This window comes from Typopeltis vanoorti, chromosome 4 (genome assembly GCF_054136105.1).
Source record: "Typopeltis vanoorti isolate ZY-2024b chromosome 4, IOZ_Tvanoo_1.0, whole genome shotgun sequence".
Taxonomy (NCBI): Eukaryota; Metazoa; Arthropoda; class Arachnida; order Uropygi; family Thelyphonidae; genus Typopeltis; species Typopeltis vanoorti.
Genome location: NC_143552.1, coordinates 52,643,877 through 52,669,171, shown reverse-complemented (window position 1 = coordinate 52,669,171; position 25,295 = coordinate 52,643,877). Strand labels below are relative to the sequence as shown.

The 25,295-nt window shown below is 34.9% G+C and overlaps 1 protein-coding gene across 1 annotated transcript in view; it reads right to left on the bottom strand.

The window, feature by feature from the left end:
* Nucleotides 1-22,935, bottom strand: part of LOC150107301 (uncharacterized) — a 76,167-nt gene extending 53,232 nt beyond the window's left edge. Inside the window, exons 1-2 of the mRNA XM_090391776.1 lie at nt 22,366-22,935; nt 13,600-14,284 (exon numbers count right to left, since the gene is read on the bottom strand). Of these exons, the coding sequence (XP_090247902.1) occupies nt 13,600-14,284; nt 22,366-22,935 (1,255 nt within the window). The remainder of the gene's footprint in view (nt 1-13,599; nt 14,285-22,365) is intronic.
* Between the last annotated feature and the right edge of the window lie 2,360 nt (nt 22,936-25,295).

Below are 25,295 nucleotides of genomic sequence, written 5' to 3'. Positions count from 1 at the left end.
TTTGAGAGTGTGAGCCAGGGAAATAAACTTCACTAAGCATGAGGTAAGTCTGAGTTAAAATACGAGATCTTTTTTAAAAAGAACATCTAATTAGAGTAGCAAAAACAACTGGATAAATAGGAATAATCTGATTGAACAATTTCCATTTTTTAAAACTCTTTTTTTTATTCCACGAGTGACAAGGAATATTTGTTCCTATGTTTGTCTGAAAAATGAAATTTGTATTATTTGTGTTTTAAGGCACTCGTCTGCCAAAAATTCCCCCGCAGAGTGGTTATAAGAGACTCTAAAATATGTTGTTTGATAGACTTTGAATTCATCTGAGGTAGATTTTTTTATTGTTTGAATACCTTCATCTAGCAATAATTTTTTCCCTATTTCCCTTCCTGTTACAAACATCAATTTCTGTCAATAAAGTCAAAATGCATACAGCGAATTGAAAGCGAATTTGAAAGAATCCTTCTAATTCCTCCCCCTCCCCCTCACACACACACACTCCAAGTTGTGAATTATCGATTTTAGATTGCTGGTACTTGAAATAACTGTTCTATACTACCATCACTGCCGGTTACGTTACCGGCCAAAGAACATTGATGTACTGTCTGGTTTATCTGACATCTTCTTTTCGACATATTAGTTCCAAACAGTCCTGGGGTTTTTCCCCTCGGACAATTTTCTTCCATTTATTTCTATCTTGGACATTCCTCATTTCCACTCCAACTTTTTCGATATCCCTTTTGATGTTTTCCCACCATCTTTTCCTTGGTCTTCATTTTTTTTTTCATATCAGCTAACATATTAAAATTAAATCCTGACTCAGTAAATTAGAATTAAATGAAAATAATAATAATAACATATATTTTTTACTTGAACCGACACAATTAGCATACATAAATCCATTTGAGATAGAGTGTGGAGCGCCATAGGATAGCTCAGTGCAGTATGGAGTGCTCCCGCAATGAGTCCTATACCACACAGAGTTGCCGTGGAATAACTCCATCTCATAATAATAACACCACTACCACCCATAATAATAATTATTGCTGATAATGCGTTACATGCATGCACCATGTGAATTAAAGTTATTAAAAAGAGTACTAATTTACTTCTGCTTATTTCAGAACAGAATACTATGCTGTGTTTTTGTCATATTCGATGTATGACAAAGATACTTGATTCTAAAAAATTACCACAATTCTAAAACAATTCTAAATTCACAAAATCACTATCTCATGAATTCATGTTGTAAATATGTAGTATTCTGGTCATGCTAAGTAATTGTGTGCATGTGCTTATTATTGTGCGCTGGTGTGTGCTTAGTATGTTACAAATACAGTATAATTAGTTTCTAAACTAGGGAGATACTTGATTCTAAATTACCACAATTCTAAATCACTATCTCATGAATTCATGTTGCCTTCTAATGCTACATTTCATTCCCACTCGACAAACATGTGATTAGGATTTGAATAAAAATGTATCCTAAAGGTGTTAATTTTTTATGATTAAAGAAAACATCTTCGTAAATAAAATAAACAATTATTGTCATAGTAATAGATTTAGAGGATGCACAAGCTTATCATCTTTTTGACTAACGATTCGTTATCAAATAAACCTTCATGTAAATTTAAGCTTTATGTTCTTTTACAACAAAGAATAGAAGAAGAAAAATGCTTTAGATGTACCGAAGACTTGGAAAAGGAATTTTGCTTAGAATGCGTAAAAAAACAATTTGGTAAAAATAAATTCCAATGGAAGCAAGCTCAGACCGAGATTCCTTAGAACATTGAAAAATGCTATTATCTGTTATAGAGAATTGTTGCTAAGATAAATAAATAAATATATAAACGACTCGCTTTGATGCCTGTTTGGAAAAATTAAGATCTCGCTTCCCGAATATTAAGTATCTCAATAAACAAAACTATGTTTTTGAATCTAGATCATGATGGCCAGATTATCATAATCTGGATACCATATCCTTAGCCAGTATTAATAGGCTATAAATGGTTTCCCATCTTTCTTCGTCAGGATTATTTTGGGGGGGAAAAAATCCAAAACTGAAGAAATTATTCCAGAAAAATAAAATTCAGTAAAATGTTAATGTTAAAAAATGTTAAATGATTTTATGAAACAATATCAATTCATTTACATAAAAGTTACCTTCGCTGGACCGAAATATCAAAAAATAGAAACTTAAATTTGTGTCCACTATATGTATTCACATTATTATATCAGTTTCATTGAAAAAAGATGATAAATCTTTCATGAATATGATTGTGCTCTGAAATTGTAGAATGGATTTGAGGTCATTCAGAGAATGCCGTTGTGTTATAGAATAAAGAAAGAGGAGAAAGAACGGAGCATTGTGGCACTCCTACATTGGTAGAGAATTTGAATCTGGACACAATAAATATCAGCAGAGGAATAGCCGCTGAGTTACAAAGTGCAGACCCAAAACTAAGAAGACATTTATGTCATATCCGATCGATTACCCTGAAAATGTCAAAAGCAGCTGCTTGAGTTTCTCCCAGCCTCTCAATGGCATATCGTGCGTTTCAGAAATAAGCAATGATTCCCTGTGGATCGAGAATGGCTGCCAGAATCCATTCTGATCGTCTTTTAAAATTTATTTTAAAATGCTATCAGTTTTATTTACAAAGCAGTTATTGCATTCAAAAGTACATAAACTTTTCGCTGATTAATAAAAGCAATGTTAATTATCTTATATAGTACACAAGTATCAGATCCATTTCATTTAGCAGAGCTTTCTCCCGGTTCTAAATTGTTAACTTTGTTTTTGCTATTTCTGAAACCTCAGGTAATACAAAATTCCGTATTAAGTAAATCTGCTTGATTAAATTTAGCGCCTTTATTCTTTCTGTTTCCCGTTTCGATATAAAGGAGCTGATTTATTTAACTATAAAGCGCTAATAAGCTTCATTTCAGCAATGAAAACATTATTTAAATTAAGGGGATATTAAATCCCACATAGTTTTAAAACCGAATAAGAAACTCAAAGATTGGAATCAAAGAGTTTCTTGCCGAATATAGTAAACTATAAAGTATCGGCGACCACTGGCGTGAGCAAATGCAAGTGACCCTAGCACGTAGTGCAATACCGGAAGACTCGCAGCAAAGTCGGTAAATTCTGATCGCTATTCTTAGGTATTTCCCATAATGTAAAAACACATTTCCTAGGAAATGTATGCTGTTATTACATTATGGTAGGGAGGTCACTACCCAGACCGGTTTCAGCCTTTTTTGATGCTTCATCAGTGACCTAATCCTAAATATTAAAAATCTATTATTACGCATCGAAGAAAATGCCATTTTCTTCGATGTGTAATAATAGATTTTTAATATATCGATTTTAATAGATTTTTTCGTCTGCTCGTAGTATGGAGGTATTGCTGTCATATACCAGTGATAAAACTTTATGGTATTTTGGATCATGTTTAAAGGCTCAAGGGATAGATTGTATTTTTATGAAAGGCGTGGACACTGCTTTGATTTTATACGCTTTGGAAAATTTGGCTAATTTGGCAGAAATGGAGCCAATATAAAGAAGAGAAATGTAACCTTTAATTTCCTCATTGTCAGATTGTGTTGAGTTTTTAGCCGTTTTAGGAGAGAAAGAGGAATTTTTAAACAGACAAAACTATATCTGAAAGTTCATTATTCGTCTAAGCGATTAGAAGTTTTAAAAAGGAATGATACTGGGAAGTGGTAAAGAAAGAATGATAGCCAAATGGTCGAAATTATGATTTCATATCTCCTAAGCTGAAATCAAAAGCAGAAGGGGAGATTCATATAAAATAGAAGCAGAAAATAAATTTGTTTTTACCATTTCATTTTATACTACTTTTTTACTCCAAAATTATAAAATTTAGTTCATATTGCAATTTTATTATCTAAAATAAGATATTATAGTAATAAAATAATAATATATTTCTTTGTTAAGGTTTCTATAATGGGTGGAGTGTAAAGTTTATAATTAGTTGATAGAAATATAATTCATTTTGGTTTTCTCTTCGTTAAAACACTTCGGAAAGATTCTTTCTTCAGTTAAGTGATAAAAAATGAGCATGGAAATAGTTGTTTCTGGTGTGTTTTGCAAAATGCTTAAGTGTCTATTAAATTTGTTCTCTCTATCCATGTGTCAGTGCGCATATTATTCCTACACTCTTGAATGGATGGATTTTATCGAAACATGGTATTTGGGATCGATGCTAAAAGTTGTCCAGTTCCATCCTCAGTGTCCCAAAGATTGCTAAGAATTTGAAATGATGCAAAGTAATAGTTCAGCTCTCGTTGGTTTAAATTCAATGAGATTTAGTGATCTACTAAAAGTCGACAATTTTGTAACTTACCATCAGTTTAGCCATCAGTTGAAACTAAAATCTCAATTTTAGTTTCAGCCAATACATTTTCAGTGGAAAAAAATGCCAAAACGAAACAAAATTTCAGGTGCATGGTATAAATGCCAATAAACAATTATCTACAAGTACATAAACTGTCTAATATGGTGTTTGATCGAAGCAATCCTTAAAAAAAAATTGTGTTTCATAATATTTTTGTCGTATAGTGATAACATTGATTATCACGAAGCTGAACCTAGAGTCCCGATTTTAGTTGTGTACTCATAAAAAAAAAGTAATAAATAAATAAATAAAAATAAGCTAACGCCTTTTTTATTCCCGTATATATAAGGAGTAGGCGATGCTGTTTTTAGCCCTATCTAACTTTTGGAGACTGAGTGGGCAGTTCAATCTGTAAACTAATTAAATGAATGGATTTCAACACCTAGGCAACTTGAGCAGACTAAGAGTGTATTTTCTATGTGGGTTTTGCGAATGCTGTTAAACTTTAATAAACTATAGTTACATATCTATCGTTTAACTAATTGTTTATCGTTTATAGCTTGATTTTCTCTATGAAAGCTCACATGCTATATTTGAATTTTTATATTTTTCGAGGACTAGTAATTTTTTTCCAAGGATCAGTACGGAGCCGCCGACTACAAATTCTGCTGAAAACTGTTTATTATCATTTATAACATTTTGCTGCGATTCGAATGGTTTTCCAAAGCTTGCAACTAATAGTTGTATTTAAAACAAAATTGAGAAACACCTTAATACATTTTAGTAAAGATATCAAATTTTACATGCCAAATTTCAATAAAGATGAACAAAACGATTTTAATGGTGCCTGAAATGCACCCAAAACTGCTCCAAGTCTTAATTACCGCGACATCACTATTATAAACTGCTACTACGAAACCCACCTTTATATAATTGCGATCATTTCTATACTTGTGAATTATTAATCCAATCAACTACTACTGTATATTGGTAATGTGTTGACTATATTATGTTTTCACCTTTAGGCATCGTTTGTGTTTTTACTTTTGCTTTTAGATGTTTTTTTTTTTTTTTTACCTTTAGATGCTTTTGCAATGCCGAAATGTACAATTTATTTTAATATAATAATGTTTTGTTTTTTATTTTTTACTGTCCGGATTCAAACTTAATAACAAATTAAACAGCAACATGTCCTTATTTGCAGTAAATATTTTTATGTATTTTGAAATTGCCGTATAACTAGTTTATATAACAATATAAATTAAATATGCCTAGAAATTAGATTCTTGGTTTCATCATTTATCCAAGTGTAAGTAAACAAAGTTTGCGCATGAAGTAAATTCATGATTGGGCAACCAAATATTCCATAATGCAAAGGATGAAACCAAGATTATAAATTCTTGGCATCTTTAATTTATAATATAACCAAGTGGAAAAACTTTCAACATATTTTATGTAACAATAAATCTTTAGCGCACATAGCACTAAAAAGTCAGACTTTTGTGAGAGATCACCATTGGCATAATACAATTGCATTATTATATATGGTATGCTTAAACATATATACTATAGTTTTAAAATTTCAGAAAATATTCGGAACTATTTAAAATACTGGATTAAAATATATAAGTAGAATACACACAAGTGTTTGATTTTACTATGGAAGCAAAATATGAAATCTTCATATTTTGTTTCACATTTATAGAATTATATTCTATAAATGTAAAGTAATGCTGGTGTCATCAGTTTTAGTAGAGGTTAGTAATTATCGCACACCAATACTTAAACAGCCTACAGCTATAGCAAGCGGTCAGTTTCTACCCCTAACTTCATGTCTTGGATGAAAGAACATGGACTAGTTTCTTTGGCATGCGGTAAAACCACTTGAAAATGTGGCTCTGGGACAAAAGAAGCCGGTTCTTAATCTGATCATATCCTTCCTTTTCCTATCCCTCCCTTATATATTTATAGCATTCAGTGATTTCAAAAAGTATTGTGTCCTTTTTTACTGAAGATAAGTTACTTGAGGTTCGACAAAGCTTTAATTTCACGTTTATCGGATCACTGAATCACTATTATTAAAATCTCGACTAATGCATATAGAAATTTGTAGGAAAATTATTTTCCGTTAATATTCTACAGTAGAAAAACAGTTAAAACTCTTAAATTCTAATCATCACTTATTTAACAAACACAAAGTATTTCTATAAATAATGATTGAAATAATGATTGAGTTTGTTTTGTACTGGTTTTAGGATTTCATTTCAATGTTATAAAATGGTTTGGTTATTCATGTATATTAAAATTTTCCGTTGTTTTTCGTACCATAAAAATAGCCTATTTTCAGAAGTAAATGAACGAATTGTATTAATAGCTGATTCCCAAATTGTTCGAAAGTTAATTAACTATTTTAGCGTAACTTATATTCAGAAGTTTAGGGTTTTGATCTGTTGCTTTTGATTACTAATCAAATGATGTGATCTGAGTTCATTGTTCAAATATTCTTGTCTCTGAGATAGAGGTCTATTAAAAATGGTTATGTTAGTACAGATATTAAGGCATTATTATCAAATACTGAAACAGGACTAAAACATCCGTTGAACAGATTACTGGAATCCTGTATCAATTATGGAATGAAAACCAACATAAGAAAATCAAAGGTAATGAAAATACCGAGGAAAGAGGCAAATATGGATATCAGAATAAATGGTGAAAAATTGAATCAAGTAAAGACATTTAAATATCTAGGAAGTGTGATTAGCAGTGATGGAAGATGTAAACTTAAAAGCGATGGAAAGAGATGCCTGTAATAGAAAATGGAATTTATTCAGAAGTAAAATGGACAGAAACCTATAGAAAATACTAATAAAATGATATGTGTGGAGCGTTGTCCTCTATGCAGCTGAAACTTGGACATTGAAGAAAGAAAAAAATTAAGATTTTGGAAAGCTTTGAGATGTGGATTTGGAGAAGGATGGAAAAAATCAAATGGACAGATAATATAACTAATGAAGAGGTCTTAAACTAAGAGAAGAACCTGCGCAGTTGCAGAATACTTTAGAAGAAGAGAAGTACAGATATGACTGTTAATGTTTGTTGCAGAACATGTTAAACCTGACTTATATTGAACAGTTGATGCGTAATAGAAAACGTGATCATAATTTAAAACCCTTGTTTTAAATTATACTTTATTTTTAGTATAGTGTTGAGTTTTAGTTTAATTCGCTGAATTAGGTGCTGTTTTCAACTAATTGGCATATAACAACATATAGAGAAATTGACTACACTTCGTTACATTCCATAATGAACAGTTGGTCGAGAAGACTTCGATTCAAATCCTCATAGGATTTGAATCGACGAACTAGTTTCATAAGCGGTTTTTAGCAATTAAGAATGATTCTTGTCTAAGATACTGTTGTCTCAGAAGGAGGTGGAAAGATTTCAGTTAACCTAATCGGTATCAGATTTTTTAAGTTATTTGGCTTTCAAACACTCTGAGGGTTCAGGGAATTTCAAAGCAGAATTCCAGTTGCTGCACACTTGAGATTGTTTTCACTACTAACGTATCAAAAACAATCTTTAGTACCTAAAATAATCTGAAACAGTGTCAGCAGCTTGATATAATTGTCTTGGTTTTTCTGTACTTAATTAAATGAATTTAAGCTGATTCCAGAAAGAAAATCAAATAAGAAGGAATACATTTGCATATTTTTGATTCAAATATTTTTAATCGACTTTTTTCTTTACGATGAAACTGTAATTTCGCTGACTCAGTTCTTGCTTTTATTTTTCATAGAAAACGTTATCGTCCCATTTTTATTGCTGTTCATGAAATCAACACTGTAAAGAAGATTTGGAGAAAGCTAACGTGCGTGCGTGGGAGCGCGAGCGCGTGTGTGTCAACGGTACGTGCTTGGATCACAGAATTTCATATATACATCTGCTGTTCCTAACTCAAGCCAACGACTCTTCCGGGTTTGATCCAAATGTTTAACTGTAGAATTGTCAATTTTCATACATCATCTTATCACAACCTATAGCAACTTAACATTTGGTTGAGTCTTCTAACTGACCGCTTCCTAAAGTAATAGTTGATATCAGAAATTTTTTGTATGACTTCCTCTTTGAAAAATTAAAGCCGTGCAGGATTGACTGGTTCTATTTAAATTCTTAGTACCAACAAATATTAATTGAAGCTTCTGAAAAGAATAACGCCACCTTCAAAGATCTCTTTTAAAAGACTCACTCAGAATTTAATTCTGAGTGAGCCTTTCAACCCTGCTTTAAGTTTGACATGAGAACGCTAAATAATGAATATGATAGTCCTAGCCTGACGCCACCCTGTTTTTTTATTAATTCGTGTGGGGTTCCCCCTTCCTCGACTGCCCCTTAGGACTGGATGAGCCCTCCTAATGCAGGATTAAGTATGTATTTTTGACTGTAGCCTGTGTGTGTGTTCACGGGGCCGGTTTGCCTGCTTGCGGGATGAAAAACCCCAGATAAAAACCCTGCTGTCCACGCCCCAAACCGGCTAACTTGGCTATGGCTGAGGAAGATCCTTAAGCTCTTCACGTCGTTGACGGGAATCGAACCTATGACACTCCTTCCACAGGTATATGGAAGCGCATAGCCAGGCTAACCGTGCGGACGCGCCACCATATGAGGCGCACATGATCAGAGGGTCCAACCGTTACTAATTAATAAAAAGTGGAAGATGTCGCATAAGTAAAACTTCCTGTTCGGTGTGAAGTGGTAATGACAGTTTTGGAAATTGAATATCTCTCATTGCCTGCATTGTCTTTTAAATGAAAATATCTGTAAAACAATTTGTATTTATGAAAAGTAAAATAAGATCAACTTTGTAGGCATAGGTTTCTGTGTTTAACAGTTCAAAATAAAGATTTCGGTATTGCCACACATGTTTATTAAGATAAATAAAGATAAACAAACCCGACAAGTTTCGTATGTCGTTTGACTTACATCTTCTGGGGTTAAAGGTAACTAAAAGTTTGAACACAAGAAATGAGAAATTACTCAAAACAGTCCATTAGATGTTGTTATGGCAGTCTAACTGCTCATCAAATTAAAAAATCCTAATGCGGTATCTATAACATACGTTAATGCATGCTATGTTTGAACAATGCCGGATGTTGTCACTTTCTGTTGTTCTCGTTCACTCTGTCCGAGGTCTGACTTAGTATATTTTTTACAAATGCTGACCAAACTTGGTGTAGAATTAGGCCCTGGTTTTTGTTGCATTGCGTTGGGATTCTAAGCATATTTGCAGCTTCCTTAAATTTCCTTGTGAAAACGCTTTTTTCAATATAAGACATGTTCGTTTTATGCCAAAGTACATTATGGCCAGTGGAAGTTGTGCGGGATGCAAGGCCTGATTTGTGTTCTCTCCTTTTTTGCACGTCATTTTGATGAAGGGAATGCGACGGTACTCATGAACTCAGAGGATTATAACAAAAAGAAATGAAAATTCTTCTTGAAGATTTTAATACCTATACACCTTTAGACAGAGATCCCACTTGGTGAGCTCACAATACAACCAATGATCTAATTAAAAATATACCCAGTTGGACTGAAGAACTAAAAAGAACTCTAAATCAAAACACCCATTAGTTCCTAGAATATATGGAGTTCCAAAAATACATAAGAAAGATACTCCTTTAAGACCGTTAGTGGACGGAAGAGACTCTCCGACCTCAAATCTGGCAAAACACCTCACTAACATGATTTTACCACACATAGGAAAAAACAACATCATTCATTAAGAACAGTGTACATTTCATTGAGAAGGTAAAGGATATATGCTTAGAATCTTCAGACATCTTGGCTAGTTTGGATGTAGTCAGCCTTTTTTACAAATGTTCCTAGAAATGAAACAGTGAATCTCCTTGAAGATCTTTTTCCACCGGACATTGTAGAACTATATAAACATTGCATAAAAAATACGTTCTTCATGTATCAAGACAAATTTTGGGAACAAAAAGAAGGACTGACAATGGGCACCCCATTGTCAGTGCCCCCAATGAGCACCCCCCCCCATCCTCAGCTTTAGCAACCTATATATGGAAAATTTTTAAAATAATGCACTAAACAACTATCAATAAAAATCCGAAAATTTGGCTTCGTTATGTAGACGATATTTTCATCATATGGCCAGGAACAACAGAGGAACTCACTGCTTTTAAAGATTATCTTAATAATCTGTACAACAACATAAAATTCACTTTGGAACAGGAAGAACATAAAAAACTACCTTTCCTTGATATCCTAATAGAAATCAATGAAAAAGAAAACAGATTATCTTTCTCCATTTATAGAAAGCCCACCGACACAGGAAGATTTATTAATGCTACCTCACACCACCACCCCATGCAAAAAAATAGGTTTAATAAAAACCTTGAGGGATAGAACTTACAATATTTCCAGCACAGATGAAAGGCGGAAGGAAGAATTACATTATTTAACACAGATCCTCACAAAAAATGGTTTTGAACTTAAGACAATCAAAAAAATCCTCACAAAAGCAAGATTTCAAGAACGCAATTACGCTACCATAAATCTAGAATGTTACGGACAAATTGGCCAAATTACTATACAAACTTAACATTAAAGTAGCTTTTCTACCGCTAGAAAAAATATCAAGATTTCTACAATCCCCAAAACCTCCACATCACCCTTTTAAAAAAACCAGGTATCTATAAAATTCACTGTTCCTGTGGCATCTGTTACGTAAGCCAGACGGGAAGATCAGGGAAAATTCGTGTGAACGAACATCAAAAAGACGTGCAAAAAAAAGGAGAGAACACAAATCAGGCCTAGCATCCACACAACTTCCACTGGCCATAATGTACTTTGGCATAAAATGGACATGTCTTACATTGAAAAAAAAAACTGTTTCACAAGGAAATGTAAGGAAGCTGCAAATATGCTTAGAATCCCAACGCAATGCAACAAAAACCAGGGCCTAATTCTACACCAAGTTTGGTCAGCATTCATAAAAAATATACCTAAGTCAGACCTCGGACAAAGTGAACAGGAACAACAAACCGTGACAACATCCAGCATTGTTCAAACATAGCATGCATTAACGTATGTATAGATACCGCATTAGGATTTTTTAATTTGATGAGCAGTTAGACTGCCATAACAACATCTAATGGACTATTTTGAGTAATTTCTCATTTCTCGTGTTCAAACTTTTAGTTACCTTTAACCCCAGAAGATGTAAGTCAAACGACATACGAAACTTGTCTGGTTTGTTTATCTTTATTTATCTTAATAAACGTGTGGTCGTAATACCGAAATCTTTCCTTTTATGATCAACTTGTTAAGTGTTGTTAACTAATTTTTATTTTTTTGTATAACATAATTGATAAAATGTTATGCTAAGTTGATTAAGTATATACACCTTATTATAAAGGGTATTGCGCACGGGAAGTTTTTGTTGATTGTGGAGAGGATCTTGAAATAATATCTTTATTTTTCTTTGATTCAGTAAGCAAAGCGAGAGAAGTTATTCATTCAATGATTCCTTTTGTGTGTTAAAAAGCCTATAGTATTTCCTGCAGATAAGGAGTCTGTACGGTTTTTTTTATCATGGGCAGAGTTGCAACATGTTTCACGAATGCATCCAGAATCTGGTTCAGCTCGAATGGTTATCAATCAGTCACGCGGGAATGAAAGAGATGAGAAGATATAAGCAGATTGTTATTGTTTTCTGGCCTCAACTAGGTGAATAGAACCTGCTTTGTCTGTAGTAGTAGTAGTCGTGTTTCTATCGTGATAGAAAAATTAGATGAAAAGCTATGTTAATATTTAGGATAGCTTTTTACCATGGTTTCTCGACTGCTGCTTTCCTGTTGACCTTATGATTTGCGATGTAATTATTTAAATCCTATCCTGTCAGTGGTACTAACAGGCACTTAAGCCCACGACCTTTCCAAGTATTTATGGACTTCGCAACCGTAACCGTACTCAAGGATAAGGTGGTTGGCCCTATGCCTTCCGGTGTGTCTTAAGTCTGTAGATGCGTATGTTCACGGGGCCGGTTTGTCTGTTTTGGGGGATAAAACCCGAGTTTCAGGGTGAAAAAACCCTACTTCCCTATGAGCCCGGCTAAACTCACATTTCGTCGAAAGAGACCAGATAAAGGTTCCTCACGTCACTGACGGGATTTGAATCCAGGTCTTTCCGACCAAAGGACTTCGTCTATACCGACTGAGCTACGCAGGCGCTAATTATTCCAATAGCAACCGAAAAAGATGAATGGTAAACTATAGTAGGAGGTTTTGCTTTTTTTTCTTTAAAATAATAAAATCGAAATTATAAGTTCTGTCACTGTCGATTCGCTTTATTTCACCCCCCCTCTCTCTCTCTCTCTCTCTCTCTCTCTTTCTCCATGTTTACACTTTTTTACTTCAAACGGCTCGTATTCTCCATCTTAATAAAGTAATATTAATAAAGAAAACATTGCGTCTAAAATGTTCTCTGCTAGTCAGTTATTGGACATAGGCATAAGGAATAAATGCCTTTTTGCTATACATCATTTAATCAGATATAGATCCATGTGATTAATTTAAGGTATTTGGTATAAATATCAACATGACAGACTCTCAAGTTGCTCCCTACCTATGTGAATGAACTGTTTTGGCACATGAAAAGGTTCTTAACTATCTCAGATAAAGCCTTAAAATATGAATAAGTACCACCTCATCATAGAAAAGAACGGAGAAATGCATAAGAAAAAAACATAACATATCTCTGCTATAACATTCTGTAGAGTTTATAACTGTTTCATTTTAAAGCATTCTAGCAATCTAACAAAACATTGGAAATTCATAAACAATGAAATTGTAAATAAACTACCCATCTTGAAGAAAAAATTCTTCAGGATGCAATTTATTTGAAAATGGTCGACAGAATCTTATAGCAGAGAGAGACATCTTATGCTATGTTCCTTCTTATGCATTTCTCTATGATGAAGTACCAGTACGCATTTTAAGGTCTTAGTGATTTTGTGAGCTCGTGTTATTCATTTCTGCAATGTGGAAAGAATTCAACCACAAGCAAAATACTGCTGTAACAAAAATCAGTGCATGTTTTTTATGGGTTTGGATTCATTGAAATTCGAAAACAAAAAAGTTAGCATGAAATGCATATCTAAAATAATTTAACCATTAAGTAAAGATTGACTTGAATTTCTGTTTAGAAGTTATGTACTCACCTGAGCGGTAGAGTATGTTGTACTTTGAGGTTTGATGACTTGAAGTGATGAAAGGAGAAGTACTGAGGGCCGTCGCCGAATCAGAATCACTGTGATAACCAGAGATATCTGTGCTACTATCGTCATCAAAGTCACCGAATTCTTTCATCAGTTCTAAAACCTGTTGGCATCCTTGAACGAATCTCATTAGAATTGGAGCAACGATAGAATTCTGATTCACATTCTTTACCTCTTTTCTGAGTTGAGTGAATTGAAAGAGGACATCTTTATCGTACTCAATTCTTTTCTCCAGAATTTTTAACAGAATCACCAAGGAATTATTGGTCAGTGTTGGCTCGATAGCATTAAGTAAAGTCTTGTTCTTAATTAGCCTTTCCTGTATCTCATCTTGACGGAGACTAAGCTGACGTTGGTGACTTGCTTTGATCGGTGCAGGACCATGTGAGAGAGAGCGTGTTACTGGTTGTCTGTGAGTGAGACTAAGTTCGTCAAGTTTTTGAACCGCTATCTTATAGCGATGGATAACTCTTTCAAACTCTACTTTCAGTGCCTCGTGAAGATTCATGAGCGTGTTGTCATATGTGCCAACAAGTCCATGCTGACCGAGTCCTTTGATGGCCTTGTCGAGTGCCTTTTTCCTACTGTAGAGCAGTTTTTTCATTCTCGGCTCAGACAGGACTATTACCTAAAAATTAAGAAGAAATTATTTCAAAAGATATCTTTGGTGGATTCTTTGACTATTAAAGTTATATCGCTGATATAAATATAAAATTTGCAAATTATATGTGCAACTTCATTATGTTGTGTACGCATGCATTTCAGATGTTCATATTAGGTCTTGCTGACCTGGTTGGCCGAGAAGTTAACATATTCACTCTCTAACCAACAGGCCTCGAGCTCAAATCCGGCATGTATTGATGTTTGTGATTGTCTTTAGGTGGGAGATGCATTTCATCACCCGGTGTGAAACCATTGCTCAAGTTATTGAACTTTGAAATGGTTTGACAAAAAGTTCCATGTTTAGTTTCTAGAACAGGGTTTCTGACTCTGTTAAAAAGTTAAAAAAAATACACAAAAAATTAATTAACAAAAAAAATCATAAAATGCTTTAGTCCATCTATGGCATTCATGTACTCCAGGTTTATAACTTTTCGGGGGTTGTAAACCTGGCAGACATAAAAAAGTTTGATTATACGAAATGCATTAGATTCATTACACAATTAACACCTCGTTGTTCATCAGTAAGATATACACAATGTTGTAAAAATTATACGGTCATTAATGTTTCACATACTATTTATTTTCATCTCAGTGACTATTCAAACTTATGCGATAATAATGATAATAAATATGTTAACCCCTTAACATACAAAGACGTCTGTGACACTCTTTTGTTTATTGCACGAAAATTGATTTTGAATTTTCGTTTCACATATAAATACAACCGAATATAGACTATCTAGACAATCTTGTGCCTATTTCCTTTCAGCTGAGAAAAGTTGCCAACTGCGTGTATCTGCTATTTCGTTTGCGTTTGCACAAATTCATCATTATTTTTCAAATAATGATGAATTTGATCCAGCAAATCACCCTCGCCCAAAACTCGCCCAAACAATTGGCAGAAAAACGACCGCTTTCTGATTTTTAATTGGAATTAGTTAAGGGGGTTAATAATGAAATTCGAATGATTATTCGCGACACAGAAGTAAAAAATATGAATAATTTTATTCAGTATTTCGCCTAACAGTCGCCAAGGCATTGTCAAGGATAGAGATAACGTACTGGAATATCGAGCAAGCATTTAGGTATTTTGAGTATGCCCTCTGAACACAATGAGAAGTGGACTTTTTTTATTTTGTTGATTTAAATGCAGAATTACAGTCACCCATATGTTTGAAAGTTTTTTTATAACCGTACTTATTTAGATTAGACGTGTTCTGCAAAGCATAAACAGATTCCCAGAATAATCTGTCTCTTTAAAATAATAGTCCTTCTCCATCTAACTGCATGTAGGGTGTCGATCACATGGTATGCTGATCTACTTTCTCTGTATTGGTTCGTAACTATACAATTCTACCGTTCTCTCCTTTTAGCTGTATCTTTAATACTGTCCATAATATGGAAGCGTACATTGACGGTGTATTCTGTACGTTTCAAGTACTGATAATGAGTGAATTTCATCTTTTGAAGAACGAACAAGGGAAGCTTTAATATTGTTTTCTAGGAAGTGTATAAATGATATTTACTGAGTACCTTTTAATATTTACAAATATTCCTTTTACACTATTACAGCCGCTGAAAAAAAACTCCATCTTCATTTACGAGCGCTGTTCTTGTTTTGTGAACATACACTATTTGGAAAGAAGTTAAAGCACACCCACATGGCCAAGGCACATCGTGCCATGTAACGCATCACGTGTTTGAAGCCAGTATAAATTGGAGACATATGATGCTCCCAAGTCAGTACAACTGAATCCGGGTGAAATGGCTGCCAGAAAGGAACCAATAGAATTTGAAAGATGCGTTATGATAAGATGTAATGTTGCAGGCCTATCTGTTCGGAAAACTGTTCACAAACTGGGACATCCTAGGTCAATAATCATTGATACCATACTGAGATGGAAGCGCAGGGAGTCAACTGCAAGTGCTACCCGCAGTGGACGAGCCACCACACTCACCGAATGTGACCGTAGGAAATATGTAAAAACCGCCATTCGTCGGCCGACACGTTGAATGCGGAGTTCCGGGCATCGACTAGAACACGAATCTGCACAAAAACATTCAGAATCGAGACCGAGACTAATACCATTGGTTTGTGGACATGAATATGACCACACTTGACTGGCTTCCACAGAGCCCTGATCTAAACCCTATTGAACATCTGTGAGATGAACTGGAGCGTCGGGAGAGGTCAAGGGACACCCTTCCCTACAACAGACCAGGACTTCCTTACATGTCTACAGGAAGAATGGTCCAAAATTCCCATTGATCGTTGTCGTACGCGTTTGGAAAGTATGTCTCGTAGGATTGCTGCAGTCATCGCAGCGAAAGGAAGAGTTCTACATCTTATTATGATGGGCGCCATGGTTGTTTGTTCCCCACACTATAGTGTCTGTTAACTTCTTTCCAAGCAGTGTATATTACGCCACTCTCTTTCTTTATAAGTCCCTTCACGCAACTCTGCATCTGCCTTTAGTGCAAGACGTGCATTTGCAAAGGGGAGGCAAGTTTGTTTGGGGCGACAAAGTTGGCATAAACTATACGAAAAATAAGGGAGAAGGGGCGGCAAAATATGCTACTGCACGGAGCGGCAAGATTCCTAGGGGCGGCTCTGCTTTAGTGACAAATGTTGCTATGTAATGTGATTGATACAGTGCTACATGTGGCAGTTGTACTGACTCAGATTTCCGATATTGGCGATGGCAAAAAGGGTGTAGCCTTTAATGTGGGCGCCATGGCTGTTTGTTCCTCACGGTCAACAGACACTAAGGTGTCTGTTGACTTCTTTCCAAGCAGTGTATATTACACCACTGAATTGCTACTCAGAGCCTCCGTAGCTCAGTAAGTATAGACGAAGCCCTTTGGTCGGAAAGCCCTGGATTCGATTCCATCAGTGATGTGAGAACCTTTATTTAATCATTTTCGACTCACCGGGTGAAAAAACCCGAATAGGGTTTATATTGCTCTGAAACTCGGGTTTTTCGTCCCCAAGAACAGGCAACCAGGCCCCGTGAAAACACAGGGATTATAGTCATGAATACTGCCCAGTCAGCCATATGCCGGTCCCGAGCACGAATAAAATGGGGGGGGGGGGGGAGAGCAATGGTGAACTACCTTGTAAAAAAAATGTCACCAGGAATACTTTATGGGCAATGCCTGCAAAGTCACCTACGGTCTGAAACGACTGAAAAGGAAAACCAGGCAATAGCCACTCTCTTTCCTTATAAGTCCCTTCACGCAACTCTGCATCTGCCTTTAGTGACAAATGTTCTTATGTAATCTGCTTGATACAGTACTATTACATGTGGCAGTTATAGTGACTCAGATTTCCGATATTGGCGATGGCAAAAGTGTACAGCTGTAGTTTTCTGTTGTTTATTTTTATTTTCATGTACCAACAGGCAATATTACTAGTTTTTGTTTACAAATACTTATTCATTCATCAGCATCTAAACTCTGTAAAAACATGCGATTTTAAGCACTCGTTTTACAGATGAGTCCGCAATAAAATTTATATAAGCACTATTTTGCAACTACTCAACTTATATGAAATGTAACTATTTATTTTTCACTTTGAAGCTTTTCCAGACCCAACTGAAATTCGTCAAAACCTAGTAATGAATCGAAAATCCAATTGCGAAACACTGTATTCCTCAAATATTGCTCCGTGAAATACTATTTATTTGATTCTCCAACCGTATTTTAACTTCGCTACTGGAAAAGACTTTGTCGTAGCAGGATTAATAGGATCTACTGTGATCATTCAAATCCTGAGATTTTTTTTCTTTAATTGAAGCGTGTGATTTATTTATGTGTGTGTGTGTGTGTGTGTGTGTGTGTGTGTGTGTGTGTGTGTGTGTGTGTGTGTGTGTGTGTGTGTGTGTGTGTGTGTGTGTGTGTGTGTGTGTGTGTCATAGATTAGGGCGATTCAGTTAAGAAGAAAATGTACAGAGAAAAACAGAGAATTTCCACTTCAAACAAAACAAAACACCGAAAATATAAAATTATATATACAAAATCTCTCGATTTTAAAATGGAACCATTTCTCTTACATCATGGATAATTTTCCAAAAAATATATGAAATAAATTAATCGAAACAGGCACATCGTCTTCTGAATAAAATAGTAATATTCCTGTTCTTAAAATTTTTCAGATACATTATTTTCCATTGAAACATACGCCTAATAAAACCTAAATTAATCTATTTTCAACAAACAGAAGTCTTTTCTCGTATGACAGTACCGGACATTAGTTTTAATTACGGCTAAAGCAACCATTTCTCTAAACCAGTTTATTATGTTTGCTAATTGTGTGCGCTTTCCGACTGGTTTGATGTTTTGTTGGAGAAAACTTTGACGTATGACACTCAGATAACTCTTGTTGAAAAAGGCTTTGTAAAGATTTCTCGTGTTCTAAATGGGATTAATCCGTTCTTTTCAACCGCTCCAACGAAAAAATATCCAACTTCTAAAAGGTTCAATGAAATTAACATTATAAAGTTCTCCTTACGGCACTAAGACACCTTGGATCTTGCAACACTAAGAAGGGGCGGCAAAATATGCTACTGCACGGAGCGGCAAGATTCCTAGGGGCGGCTCTGCTTTAGTGACACATGTTGCTATGTAATGTGATTGATACAGTGCAACACGTGGTAGTTGTACTGACTCAGATTTCCGATATTGGCAATGGCAAAAAGGGTGTAGCCTTTAAAGTGGGCGCCATGGCTGTTTGTTCCTCACAGTCAACAGACACTATGGTGTCTGTTGACTTCTTTCCAAGCAGTGTATATTACACCACTGAATAGCTACTCAGAGCCTCCGTAGCTCAGTAAGCATAGACGAAGCCCTTTGGTCGGAAAGACCTGGATTCGATTCCCTCAATGATGTGAGGAACCTTTATTTAATCATTTTCGACTCAATGGGTGAAAAAACCGAATAGGGCTTATTTTGCTCGGAAACTCGGGTTTTTCGTCCCCAAGAACAGGCAACCAGGCCCCGTGAAAATACAGGGATTATAGTCATGAATACTGCCCAGTCAGCCATATGCCGGCCCAGAGCCCGGATAAAATGGGGGGGGGGGAGCAATGGTGAACTACCTTGTAAAAAAATGTCACCAGGAATACTTTATGGGCAATGCCTGCAAAGTCACCTACGGTCTGAAACGACTGAAAAGGAAAACCAGGCAATAGCCACTCTCTTTCCTTATAAGTCCCTTCACGCAACTCTGCATCTGCCTTCAGTGACAAATGTTGCTATGTAATGTGCTTGATACAGTACTATTACATGTGGCAGTTATACTGACTCAGATTTCCGATATTGGCGATGGCAAAAGTGTACAGCTGTAGTTTTCTGTTTGTTTTTATTTTCATGTACCAACAGGCAATATTACTAGTTTTTGTTTACGAATACTTATTCATGCATCAGCATCTAAACTCTGCAAAAACATGCGATTTTAAGCACTCGTTTTACAGATGAGTCCGCAATAAAATTTATATAAGCACTATTTTGCAACTACTCAACTTATATCAAATGTAACTATTTATTTTTCACTTTGAATCTTTTCCAGACCCAACTGAAATTCGTCAAAACCTAGTAATGGATCGAAAATCCAATTGCGAAACACTGTATTCCTCAAATATTGCTCCGTGAAATACTATTTATTTGATTCTCCAACCGTATTTTAACTTCGCTACTGGAAAAGACTTTGTCGTAGCAGGATTAATAGGATCTACTCTGATCATTCAAATCCTGCGATTTTTTTTCCTTAATTGAATCGTGTGATTTATTTATTTGTGTGTGTGTGTGTGTGTGTGTGTGTGTGTGTGTGTGTGTGTGTGTGTGTGTGTGTGTGTGTGTGTGTGTGTGTGTGTGTGTGTGTGTGTGTGTGTGTGTGTGTGTGTGTGTGTGTGTGTGTGTGTCATAGATTAGGGCGATTCAGTTAAGAAGAAAATGTACAGTTTTTGCTGCACACTGTTCTGAAACGATTGCACTCTGTATAGAAAGAAAAACAGAGAATTTCCACTTCAAACAAAACAAAACACCGAAAATATAAAATTATTTATACAAAATCTCTCGATTTTAAAATGGAACCATTTCTTTTACATCATGGATAATTTTCCAAAAAATATATGAAATAAATTAATCGAAACAGGCACATCGTCTTCTGAATAAAATAGTAATATTCCTATTCTTAAAATTATTCAGATACATTATTTTCCATTGAAACATACACCTAATAAAACCCAAATTAATCTATTTTCAACAAACAGAAGTCTTTTCTCGTATGACAGTACCGGACATTAGTTTTAATTACGGCTAAAGCAACCATTTCTCTAAGCCAGTTTATTATGTTTGCTAATTGTGTGCGCTTTCCGACTGGTTTGATGTTTTGTTGGAGAAAACTTTGACGTATGACACTCAGATAACTCTTGTTGAAAAGGGCTTTGTAAAGATTTCTCGTGTTCTAAATGGGATTAATCCGTTCTTTTCAACCGCTCCAACGAAAAAATATCCAACTTCTAAAAGGTTCAATGAAATTAACATTATAAAGTACTCCTTACGGCACTAAGACACCTTGGATCTCGCAACACTAATCTGATTAGACTACAGCATTTCGTTTTGCAAACTAGGGCTTCGGACATACAATAATGCAATTCTGACCATGTTTAGAAAGGCTTCATTTTGGAAGGGGGAATACTGACGGGTAATGATGATACAAAGCTGGCTTCAACTTATTCCCAATATACCCGTCACAGCAGATGCTGTGACCGGTATATTGGGACTGAGTTGACTAAGTATATAAGTATATTGACGGGTATATTGGGACTAAGTACATAGCAACATTCATTAGGTTCTTACCTCACAAGAACCTAACGTCAGATATTGCTTGCGGAGCAATATTCCTGTTCTTAAAATTCTTCAGATACATTATTTTGCATTGAAACACTAGTCCTTGAAGAAGCTAGGCGATTACACACACAATAAAGACCTGGGCTCAAATTTCGTCCAGAACGCGATGACATTTTATACGAACTTTTCGTTGTAGATAAGTTTATCCGGTTTCATGCGGAGGTAGCGAGCTTTTCTCCTACAAACTACGGTTTTATATAAATAAGTTTTATATAAATTATATAAATAATTATATAATATATATATATTTTATATATATAAATAAGTTTTTTTACCTTGGGTAATGTAAACACCTTGTAGCAACTTGCATAGGTAAAGTTGACAAGGCTCTGTATTACTAAAACCTTGGTATTTAGGGTCTAGCTACTCACTGAGGAGACCTCAAAAATGGTTGAATGAAATTACTTGGTAACCCTAATATATATATTTATTTATTTATTTATCTTTTATGGCAACGCATTTTATTATTGTAACATTTATATTACAGAAATTCAGCACAGCTATACTAAAGGAGTTAAAAATATCAAGGTTTGTCGTCAGCTGGAACATTTGTTGTGCAGCTAATTGTTTTACATCTGAAATTATGCGAAAAAACTTGACTATCAGTATACAAATATATTTATCGAAGGTATTAATGACGCTTTTGACCAAATAAAATGCAGCAAAAAAAAAAAAATAAATTCTAAACGTTCGAATTCGATATGAATTTTGGAATTCCTATTGGTACTGAGATTAGTGCTTATATTACTGCCAAATTGTTGAACAGATTATTTAAGGGTTTCATTAATGGATAATTTATTAGCATTCATTTTTGTTCTTACTGAAGTAGTTATCATTACCATTATCTTTAACCACAATACAAAAATGTCCTTATAAAGAAGTAACCAGAATGCTAATTCTCTGCTTAATAATTTGTTTTGTGATGATTGTGTGCGCACGCGCTTGTGTGTGTGTGTGTGTGTGTGTGTGTGTGTGTGTGTGTGTGTATTTGACCAGACTGAACTGCATTCAGTTTTTTGTACAAATGTTGAAGATGAACTCTAGTCCTGTTGTAAGTAAAAAAAAAAAAAAAAAAAAACAGAAAATGAAAGAATATCCCATCAGATAAGAGTCGTTTTGTCTGCAAAAGCAACTTACCTTCAAAAGTTTCTTACAAGAAGCCACTACAGGGGAGCAAGGGTTACTCTTCTGTATCAATGCACCGATCCCCTCGTCTTGTTCAGAAAATATTCTAACCATCTGCATAACGACACCTTCGGGACGAAGAAGTTTAATAGAGAAATTCAATCCATCTGAGAGGAATACCTTTGCATACAATGCTTCTAGAATGGGAAGGCTGTTAGGGATGGCTTCCACAAACACTTCGATGGGAAGTTCTCCAACAATAGCCTTGAAAGTAGAAGAATTCAGACGGTTTATAAAATTAGCAGCTTCTCTGTACTGGAGATTTTCATAGAGAACTAACACGCGTTTAATAGCTACTCTAGGACTAACGTCTGCAATAGTCATACTGCCAAATCTGTTATCCTCAGAAAAACCTTTTACCCAGTCAGAACAGCGCCATGCTAATTTCTGAACATTTCTGCGATTGTTACGTTCAGGACGGATACGATTACCGCGTTCGATGACAGATGAGCAGCCATTCTCTCTGTAAGTCCATGCTGTGTGCATCGCTGCTCGATCCATAAGAGGAGGAACATTCATCATTTTGCAATTGTCAGCTTAGTCACTCAAGCAACGAGATGTCAACTCCTCTTATTGTGCTTGAATCTTTTCTAATTTGAAGAAAAAATCACTTGTTTCTATATCACAAATTTGGATAAGTAAGCGAACACCGTACAAGCATCTACTTCAGTCTTGACAATGCGATTAAGTACCGTTAGTGTGTCAGTGAGATCTCTCTCTGTAGCGTGCACTTCGTAGTAACAGGCCTAGTAGTCTAACCAGATAACTTCATATCAAAAGAAGTAAGGCAACAAGCATACTTCCCAAGAACAGGTGGTAGTTCGAACGGGGGGGGATTGGAGGGGAAGGGAGAAACAACACTGTAGGGATATAGAGGAGCAACTCATGGATAGTGCCCGAAGGTGTCCTGGGTTGCAAGTGACTGACTGACCTGGTGAATCGGCGGCTGAACTGTTAACAGACCACCGAGAGACCGAGAGACGTTGTGTTTTGTCTTGCTATGTATGCTGAGCATCGACACCGTTTGGTCTGCGAACTTTCCGTGTTAGTTGTTGAGCAAGGCAGTTTTCAGTACCTGCGCAGCTTTATTCTAGCTGGTCGGCTAGTAAGGTCATGAATGCATAACTGCCCTTGGCCATACTGAATGAACGGATGTAAAAAAAGATGAGCGCTCGTCAACCTTAGGAAGTTGTTGGGTAACTTTATACAAGCATAAAAAGGTCAACAGTCATTGATGGTTCCGTATGGGAGTGTTTTGCACGTGACATATCTTGATCTTTATTTATTTTATTTTTAGTTTTAGTTTTTTTTTCTTAAGAAAGACAGTGCAATCTCAGAATTACGCAGAGGATTAGAAATATTGTAAATTCTCTATCAGTGTATATTCAGTCGGCTTAAATCGAATGGTAAAGGAGTTTGAAGTCCGGAACTAATTAAGTCAGGAAATAGCGTATGAAAAGCGCACTCTGTTAGTTGAATTGTGCATTAATAATTTTATTAGATATCATCATTATTCCAACCGCATTTAGATTATTCAGCTGAATGTCGTAACATGAAAAACATTTGGATTCAGATGGGGATTGGCAATACAATTTTTAGCTACAGATAACTGATATAGTAAATTGTTAGTTTGAATTTCATACCTATTGAATTTTTCATACCTATTGAAAAATTCAATAGGTATGAAAACTCTCCTACCTATTTGAAAAAAAATTATAAAGAATTTTATTCTAATCAATAAACATATTTTATTAGTTTTATTGTGTGTTCTTCTTTAAATGGATGTAGTGAAGAAAGACTGGAAGATATTCAACATATTATTGATTAACATTCTATATTCAAGATGACAATCCATTTATAAATGCATTTATTTTATTTTATTTTAATTTCTTTTCAAACATTATTTCCATTTAATTTATTCATTTCTCTCTACTTATCTTACTGATTCCTTTTTCTAAGGCATATTAAAGTCCACCTAAAAACTTGGCGTCTGCATTATTAAAAATATAAAGCAGTTTGGTAAAAAAAAATAGCTTAAAGGTGTATTCACTCAAACACTTAAGTTACATCTTCGATGTGGAAATGGAAATCTAAGTAAATGAAGCAAATTAGAGTACCAAAAGTTGTGAACAGTTGTGATTCTCTAATAAGGTCCGATTTGCAACACTTTGTACCAAAAGTTGCGAACCCAGCCTTTATCCGACAGGTATCTGAACTAAGTCATTCAGTTCAGGTATTTCTGGACTGAATGACTTAGGAATTAATTTCTTAGTTCAGATACCTGAACTAAGAAATTAGATTTTTCATTTGAGGATGCTAGACAAAGTTTAACGTCTCAATTTTTCGTATAACTATACACTAAGAATATACTTGTGAATTCAGTAAATCGCTAAGTCTCGCTGTTCTTAGAAATTAATGTACATATGGTACATTTTTTGACGTGAATTTTAATACTCTCCAACACTCACTTAATGTTCAGAAGTGTCTGACTGTCCAAAATTTTACTCTGTAAGAAATAAATAAACTATATCACAATCTATCCGGAACAAGAAACCCTTTCATTCTAAATAATATAATTTAGCTTTTGAACACCGAAATATCTGAGTAAAAATAAAAATATGTGTAAAGAAATGAAATTGCTTGGGTTACTTCAGGTTAAGTAACTTAAACAGTTTATTAATTAAATTTGAAACCAAAATAATAAAAAAGTTAAACGCTTCAGAATGTACTATCGCACACATTTCTGGAGATGATCAAAATACACCAGCAGTATAGATTAACGATTTAAGCGGCAGCCATTGAAAATAATTTTGTAAATTTACTTGACAAGAAATTTTATTTAAGCGGCAGCGATTGAAAATAATTTTGTAAATTTACTTGAC